Below are 8751 nucleotides of genomic sequence, written 5' to 3' on the forward strand. Positions count from 1 at the left end.
TGCAATTTTGTGCCACATCATTATAATCAGCGCACTTAAGAAACATTCTTACACTGTGTTAGTATGTAAATAGGATTACAGATCGTGCTTAGAAGAGATTAGACCTTTCTTTACGACAAAACATTTGTATGAAGGGTCTTAAGTTCAGCATCTTGCCTTGAACAAAGGGAATTGTTAGACGGGAACAATCTGGAAACCATGCAAGTCCCTACATCCCTTTGGGCTAGTTTGTGTTTAGCATTGGCTCTCAAAAGGGCACTGTGGCACATTTCTCAATTGACTTGCTGCCACCTGGTTCTGCTTCACCGCCCGGATCAGATTCTCCCTCTTAATTTACCTGGAAAACTCACTTTTGGGTGCGATACAGGTCATTTACCATTTGTCCCACTTATGGAACTGGTGTACATGTACAGAATGTCGCTATTGTTTCTGGAATTCAGTATGTACTGGACCGCTACCCACAGTGCTAATCTTGAAGTTTCTGTTTGACCTTGCTAGATTTCTTTCAGACCTAAACTGTAAACCCCTTTCCTGATTAAATAAGGATCCTTGAATTGAAGACATGTCTCTGTTGTGAAATGCTCTTTCTCACCTCCTTGAAAACAAATGTCCCTTGTTGGACCCCCTCCCCGAGTAATCAGAATACCTCATTTCCTGTTGCAGTTTGCAGGGGAGTTATAAGCAAGTACAGATGAGAGGATGATTGGAATAACCGTTTCGAACATATGAGGGCAGCGCAACACAAAACAGCCATTGTTTTCCCCAAAATTAGAAAAATACACAGCTTAGGCTTTGTGGAGACAAATGCAGATGCATAGTTTGAGAGGCACTGGAGGGCTTGAAAAAATATCTATCACACAATCAATCCGCTTTCAATATATTTTTAAGCGTGTTTACCTCAACTTTCAGCAGAAACTTGAGACCTAAAACACTATGCATTCTTCTAGAAGTTATGTAGACGTAAAATTTGCGATGGCCAAACAATGATGTCTTTCAACAGCTTAAGTTATCAGTAGGAAATGACACTCCTGTTGTCATGACCAACATATTGAGGCATTTCAGAACTTAAAATTCCTTCACAGCAGATTCACAACACTCCAACACATATGTTGCTTTCTTAGAGACCAATCATGCTTTCAACCCAGTTTGGCTCTAGCCCAAACAGCACAGCAGGTTGCAACAGAAATCTACTGCAGCAACAAACAAAAAAGGCATTTATTGCACTGTCTGAAGAAACCTATGCTAGCTTTGAATTCAAGCTTTTAGGATGAGATATACCAACCCTGAAATTATTATTCTGTATTTCTGGTAATAAAAGCTGAGTTAAACCCTCCGCCTCATGATTAAATCATTAAAATGTCCACTTCAAGAATGAAACTGACAGAGAACAGGAGCAGGACGTGACTGAAAAAGCTCTTACCCCCTGAGGGACTCCTGGCCTCTCCGACGGACCCTCTGTTGCACCTCCCCCTCGGGTTTTCCAGTGAATCGGCTGGCCTGGATGTCTCCATCTCCTTGTGCCTGCACTGAATAGGCCGTGGCCCACCAAACCGCAGCCCATCCGAGCACCACCTTGGCCAGCTTCCACACTCCCATTGGCCCCTGCTGTGCGACTCCTTAAGCGCCGTTAAACGTGTCTCACCCACAGTAAAACTCTTCCTTTCCAATGAGCTCTTCAGACGTGAACTTGTGTGATCCAAGAGCACTCCAGGCTGAAGGCTGTAAAAAGAGAAGACAAAATGCTTACTATTACCTTTGCATTCTTATATTCATTCTCGTTCCCTTTACTGCTTAGTCTATTTGGCGTATATACAGTGAACATACGAACAAATGTGCCCCCTCATAAATTTAGCCATTAAATCGCCCACGGTCGATGATGGAGTTTTTTATAAAGTGTAGTATTATTCCAGGCAAACTGTATGGGACTTTAAGCGCCAGCCAGCATCCTTTTACAGGCCCACTTAGACTGTCTTAGTGTGCGTTCGCTGTAGAAATAACCAACTCCTGGCCAAGACTGGACTCCTGGATTTGTCCTCAACCGGCTCATTAAAACTAAGATTTTAGGGTAAATAATGGGCCTCAAAAGATTTAGAGCCATGGCAGAAAGGGGGTGGCAAAACAACACAGTGAGATTTTACGGTTTTCTTTTCAGCATGATATATTTGTGTTAAGGAACAACTGCAAATATAAAACCTCTGCAAAGTGCTTAATAAAGACATTCTTAACAAAGGTAAACTGGATGTCTCCACAAATCTTTAATGGTTTTCCATATTAAAATGTATATCTTCATTGCACTGTAAGTTGCTTTTGCAAACATCAAAGCCTTAAAAAGGTTGGTTTAATGAGAAGTTAGTTAAATTACAGTACTCCATCTAAGATGACAGTCTAGTAGTAAGTCTGAGAAGGAAAGTTTGAAGAGTTTTCAAGTTGGTGGATATGTTGTGTGAATAAAAAAAAAAATATATATATATCAAAGAGGAACAACCTTATATTATATGTGCATACATTTATATTCTGATAAATACTGAATTTGCATACTTTGAATGCAAAGTAGCTTTTGATCAAAACATCAGCAAAATGAATACAATATTGTTTTACACCAAAAACTGCGTCTACTTGATAAAAGTTGGTTTAATGAGAAGATTATGATAAAGTCTGTTAAATCACAGTTCATCTAATGATGACAGGTCTGGTAAATCTGAGAGGGAAAGTCTGAGGAATTTTCAGGTGGGCGGTGCTAATCGCGACGCGAACAAAGAAGAAAAAACCCATCAATGACAACAATCCACTTTCGAAGGTATTATGAATTACATCGTCCGCTTTTCAACGCTTAATGACGTCAGACGCGGTGACACAATTCAACATCTTCTACTTTAATTATGACGTTAAAAAAATGACAGCACGTGAGCGTTTCCTTTGTGAGGAAAAGAAAAAAAAGTAGCAAGAAAAAAGTTGAGTTTGCTGAGTCAAACGCGTTCACGATGGTTTACACACATTACGACAGATTTCGCGATTACATTATAAAGGCTTCCAATATTCCGCTGATAATTGTTGTAATTTAATCTATTTTCACGAACATCAATGGGACAGTTGCAGATGTAACGCGTTTAAACAGTTTAAAATTGGCTATTTCTAACCATCTCATTGAAAGTTACGTTTTTTTTGTTTTTGTTTTTTCATATTTAAAAACTTTACAACTTTTCTCACCTTAAAACTTAATTTCTCTTCCGTCGTTTACCAGAATAATACCTTTATTCGAGTTTTAATTGAGTTAGCCGGTCAACAGACTGTAGGGAAATTACGTCAACAAGGTCTTTTTTTGCTTCAAATAAAAATTTTCAAAGTAGCCAACTTCTTAATCACATTTAAATTCGATATTTCCTGCATTTTAAATTAAAATCGGGGTGCATATAATGCGCGCTTCGTTGCATAAATAATCAGGAGATTGAAGCCGAAATACCTCAGATGTCTTGGAATGCCTGGAGGAGTCCGTTATTGTCACGGGATATGTTCCCCTGAATGGAAAACTGCACTGTAGCCCTTGTGAGAAAGAGAAAAGTGAGTGAATTACCCTGATAGGTCGAGGGGAGGTGCTTTGGTTGAAGAGGAGGGGGTTTGAACCCACTGACTGTCCCCCTGCACTGCAACCAACCATTATTTACAGGACTGAAAGCCTGAATGAAAAAGAAAAGTTAAGTATATGATTTACAACATTTCTCCTACAGTACAAACAATACTGAATTGATGTAGTAGATTGATTGATTAACTGAGTTGCTATATAAATAATTAATGAAAAAGTAATGAAAATGTACAATATATATATATATATATATATATATATATATATATATATATATATATATATATATATACATTTTGTTTTATACAAACTTTATTTCCATAGTACATGCAAAAAAAGTTGCCTAAAGTTGTTTTTCAGTTCTTTCTTATTCTAAACTTTATATATTGCTATGGCTCAAAAGCCAAGATTAAAGGTCAAAATCTGATGGAAGGTCATTCAGGCTCAATTTAATGTTTCAGCCAAACAAGATGAAAAGCTTTGTTTTCTCACTCTGTTTCGTTCTTGCTTGCCTAATTTTAATTGGTTGTAAAGGATGACGCGCCGCCTGGGTGGTCAAACAGCTGAGCGCAACCCAAAGCGAGTGACAACGTTGTTGGAACTGCAGAGTCCGCAGGTTTGGAAAACATAGATGCCTTTGTTGTCTGAGCATTTATATGAACAGCCTCCATCACCCGTTCATTTGTGTTCGTTTTATCTCTCAGAAGGGAAAAACTATGTTAAAATAAGTTAGTTCCCAATGTCATAAAAGTTAATGGAAGAAATCAGCACGCAACTGTGTTTGAGCACATCTTGTGATTAAATCGCCTACGTCATGTAAAATACATGGTCGTAGAAATGATTTGTGGCGTGTTTTCCGATCCCCCTCGCCCTCGGGATTGTTTGCAACGAAATGAGATAGGAGCAATGTTCTTGGCAGAGACGTCTTTCTCCAAGACCCACACGGCTCACCCCTAAACAGAACCACATTGTGCGCTGAACCCGCTTTCCCTTTCCTTTTGACTCCCCCTCAACATCTGACAGGTTGTGTTGAACAGTATGTTTGCACCCAAAGAGGATGCGACATGTGGCGCAGAGTCTTTCCAGGAAGATGATAAAGAATGAGACATTTTCTATGACTAATCTCATGGTTTACTCTGGGGACTATGAAAATCCTAAACACTGTCTGCTTTCGATTAATGTAATAATTAGCAAGCATCCCAGCTAACAGGGAAGGTTCTGGCAAAGTTCTCTCAAAGTTATGAACAAATGTTCTTCCATTAACGTTAATAGAACGTTCATTCAGTTATCTGGTGTTTAATAACGTTGTCAAAAACATTTATAGGTCGTCTTACAGTTTTTAAATGTTACTACTTGTTTCAGAACGCTCAGAGAATATTCAAAAGTAACATTCCAATAATGTTTGCGAAATGGAATGTTCCCGTAACTTTCGCATAACCAAGAAAAAAAAAACAAGTTTTAAATGTTCAGAGAACATACTTTTTGGTTTTTGAGTAAATCCATATTTAGAGTTCAGAATTTCTAAAAATCTGTTCTCAAGATGGGTTAAAGAACTTTTTAATCAAAATTGCTTGTGTTTTTTCCGGCATATTTGTTAGAAAGGCAATAATTACGAGCAGGATTTGAGGTGGTGTTTTGCTGCGTCTGGAGTCTGTCCTAGAGATGGTGTATTGATGAGGGATGGCAAATACTACGCAAACAAGATGATGATCCAGTTGTTTTGACCATGGTAAAGCCTCTATTTCACTCCTCCATTAGTTCTGTCGATGCTGCTTCGATTCAGATTCTGCATCTGCGTCATTGTTTCACCATTTTTTGTTTCAGGATTTAGTTTTTTTTTGGAGTAACCGTTTCATTTTGTGAGGTTCCTTTGTTAGGAAACCAGATACTTCTGTAGATCCTGATATATGAAAGATCTCAGCTGAAATCTGTTATCGGTGCGTCTAAGAGCATCACAACTGAGGGAGAAGCGAGACACCGCTGTCATTTATTTTGGAAAGATGTTTGATTCAAGCCACATGGGGAATGTTATGCACATTAGTTCTGTGCAAGCTATAAGCATGCACATATGTTCAGTTTACAGAGAGTTTCTTCTTTGGTGGACATATCTAGGGTAGTTAAAAAAGTGAAAGGGCCTTTCTTTCCTGTTTGGATCATGAATCCTTTGCAATTTGACGTTGTAGCCTTGACTCACATAACCATAATATGCCCCATCTTGTGAAGTATTGAGTCACTAAGGTTTGGACTGGGTCCAGGTCTAGGTTTGTGGTGGTGACCACAGGGGTCAGGGTGGAGCGTGACTCAGTTTTGAGATGCTCCCTGTTTGCAACCCTGCGGTCTGGCGTTAAAGCCATGGAAGAAACATCTTGACAGTATAAATTAAAGCATCTTTGTGGATATGTTTTAAAGAGGCCATATACTGCTCTTTTACAAAGTCTTGTTTCCGGGCTCTACTAGAACAGGTTTTAATGCTTGAATGTGGATTATTTTCCGCATATTCTCCATTGTTGCAGCGTGTCTCTTCCCAGTCTGTCAGTAACGCTCTGTTTAGTTCCTGTCTCGATGAAACCCCTCCTTCTGAAAAGCACAATGTGCTCTGATTGGTCGGCTGGAGGAGTGTGTTGTGATTGGTCAAGCTCTTCGGGTTTGTTTGGGAAATGCCCCGCCCCTTACCATAACCGCCAGTTTCAACACACTACTAACTAACTCAACCAGGCCCCGCCTCTTTATTCTGCATATTCATTATTTAAATGAGGAATGTTGTGACATGTTCATTTCCGTAAGAAAACTCAAGACTACAATTGAGGCGTTTCAGGGAGTTCAGAAACAGTGACTCTGATATAGAGAATAACTCCCACTGGAGGAACTTAATAACTTTGCAGATCTTTTTAATGCTCAAACAGCAACATTACACACTAAAGAAAGATGAACAGGTAAAAAAGCATTATAGGTCATCGCTTTAAATGAATAGTTAATAGTAAAGATGTAAGTGTAATGTGTTCTGCTAAACATCTTCTTTTGAGGAAAGGTTTATAATGACACAAGGGTGAAGAACTGAAGAACTTTGTGATCATCGGTTGAAAGAATCCACCATCTCTCATAAAGTCCTTGAATTTCATTCTGTTTGTTTCCCCAAACATCAGAGGAGCACTAAACTCACCGCTATTTTTGGGAAGCAGCTCTTACGTCACTCTAATTTCTGGTGCTTTAACACCTCGAGAACCCTTTGTTCTTGACTCAAACACCTTGTTCTTTTTTATATGTATAATGTTTCAGCAATGCTAACCTCACCTTCCTTCGAGGCAGCTGTAGACCTCCAGTGATGTAGCAAGGTAAGAATGCACAACTTCAAAGGCGGAAAGGAGGACAAAGGCAAGCTGTTTTCAACCTGTGTCATCCCGTAAAAACGGAAAAAATAAAAACAAATCAAGCCGTGCTCCAATGCCAAACACCATCACGTGCCTTTGAGACATTAGTGGGAATTGCATACGTGAGAACGGCTCCTGCATTGATAAAACGTGTTATATGTGATTGCTTCAAATTACCAAGTGAAGGTGCGTGACAGACAAAGATGACTGAGTTTCAGAAACACTGCAACAAGTTCCCAGAAGGCAAATCCATGGTCCTACTCAAAGCTAGAAATGTTGAGTAAAGGAAGAAAAGGGAATTGGCAACGAGTTGGAATTCCAATAGAGCTGCTCGGAGCGTCTGCTTGTGAACTGCACCCCGTGCTAATGGATTTCAGATGTACCATGTCTTGCACTCTCAAGCGCACATAAAACATTCTGTCGTACGGGAATCTAAGAAACGGCAGGAATTTACTGCACGCAGCCATACCAAAACCTAAAGATGTGTACGTTCTGATGCTATTTGGGGAAAATTGAAGACTTGAACGCATTAACACCCAAAGACTTTGCTTATTCTAAGTGGTGCTCTCTTTCCCGTTGTGTACTTTGTACATTGAAAGAGAGATAAACAGTGTTCAAATCACTCAGTATCCACAGGTAGGAAGGAATCCAGGCAAGTGTTTATTAAAGCGTGTGCAACATCTCTAATATGATGCACATGTCGCATCCTCACAATTGTGCACAATCGCACAAAATGAGTCCCATCACTAGTTGATGTCTTGTGTTGATGTCAAACTTGGTGCAACGCGTGCGTCTCCTGCCGTATTTGAATGTTTTTCAGCTAATTCATTCAAGGCACCTTGTGAGTCTATAAAGTTGCGCCACATTTATTTTCACCAATATTTGAATGTGCAAAAATGAGAGCCCTATAATGTAGGAGTACATTTTCAGTGAAAAACTACTTAATTGTCAGGCTGTTTCTCACACAAAGCTATCATATGGTTTCATATGACATTGAATAAAGTGTGCAAGTCGCGAGAACTACTTTTTTTGATACTTTTTATGTTTCATTTGTCCTTTTAAAGCCTTATTCTCTTGACTTTTGTTGTATGGAAAAGAGCAGCTTTGACATCCACAACATCTTTCCTTTTTGAACATGATGGTGAGTATATAATGATTTTGTACATAATATAGTTGCACTGTTTCTTTAAATGCGCACTAACACTCATTTGAATTTGTTCTAGATCATCAGATGGGATGTAACATTGTCTTAGACGTCAAACTGAACCAGTTTACTTAAGGCACACTTTCCAAACGCTGTCTTAAACCAACGACAGCTGTCTTCTGTTTCGGAAAACACAAGGAATCACAAGGTCATGAGGTTGGTAAATATCCAGTCCTGATTAGAAATACTCTGCATCAGTGTTTTTTCACGGACCATCCTATGTCCAAACACATCTCCACCCCAGAGAGAACACATCCATTCACACCCTCAAAAAAACCACAGATTCATTCAGATAAACGCCATTCATGCAGGGAACGAAAAACCACTTTGACTCCTTACTTAATTTGGTCATTAATCTTTTACAGATCGGATGTGCACTTCCAGGTTTGGATGAAACTTTCGCATCTGCAGTTAATTTAGAAGATTTGAGGACGTTGATCTCCATGGCTTCTTCTTGATAACGCAAATCCAATCGCTAGAGCAAGTGCACAGGGAGCCATGCTAAAATAACGATTTGCGCTCCAGGGAACCAACTTGTCTTGGTACACCCCGAATGTTTTTGGTTTAACCTGACTGTAAACTTGTCATGTAAGTTTTTT

The 8751-nt window shown here is 39.3% G+C and overlaps 1 protein-coding gene across 1 annotated transcript in view; it reads right to left on the reverse strand.

Annotated features, from left to right (window-relative positions):
- LOC309475945 (fibrillin-2-like) overlaps positions 1 to 3789 on the reverse strand; it is a 66340-nt gene extending 62551 nt beyond the window's left edge. The window contains 2 exon segments of the mRNA XM_082138929.1: positions 1421 to 1719; positions 3461 to 3789. Coding sequence (XP_081995055.1) covers positions 1421 to 1596 — 176 coding nt within the window. The 5' untranslated portion in view covers positions 1597 to 1719; positions 3461 to 3789.
- Positions 3790 to 8751: the final 4962 nt, after the last annotated feature.

Source organism: Leuciscus leuciscus (genome assembly GCF_965113295.1).
Source record: "Leuciscus leuciscus genome assembly, chromosome: 15".
In the NCBI taxonomy this organism is placed as follows: Eukaryota; Metazoa; Chordata; class Actinopteri; order Cypriniformes; family Leuciscidae; genus Leuciscus; species Leuciscus leuciscus.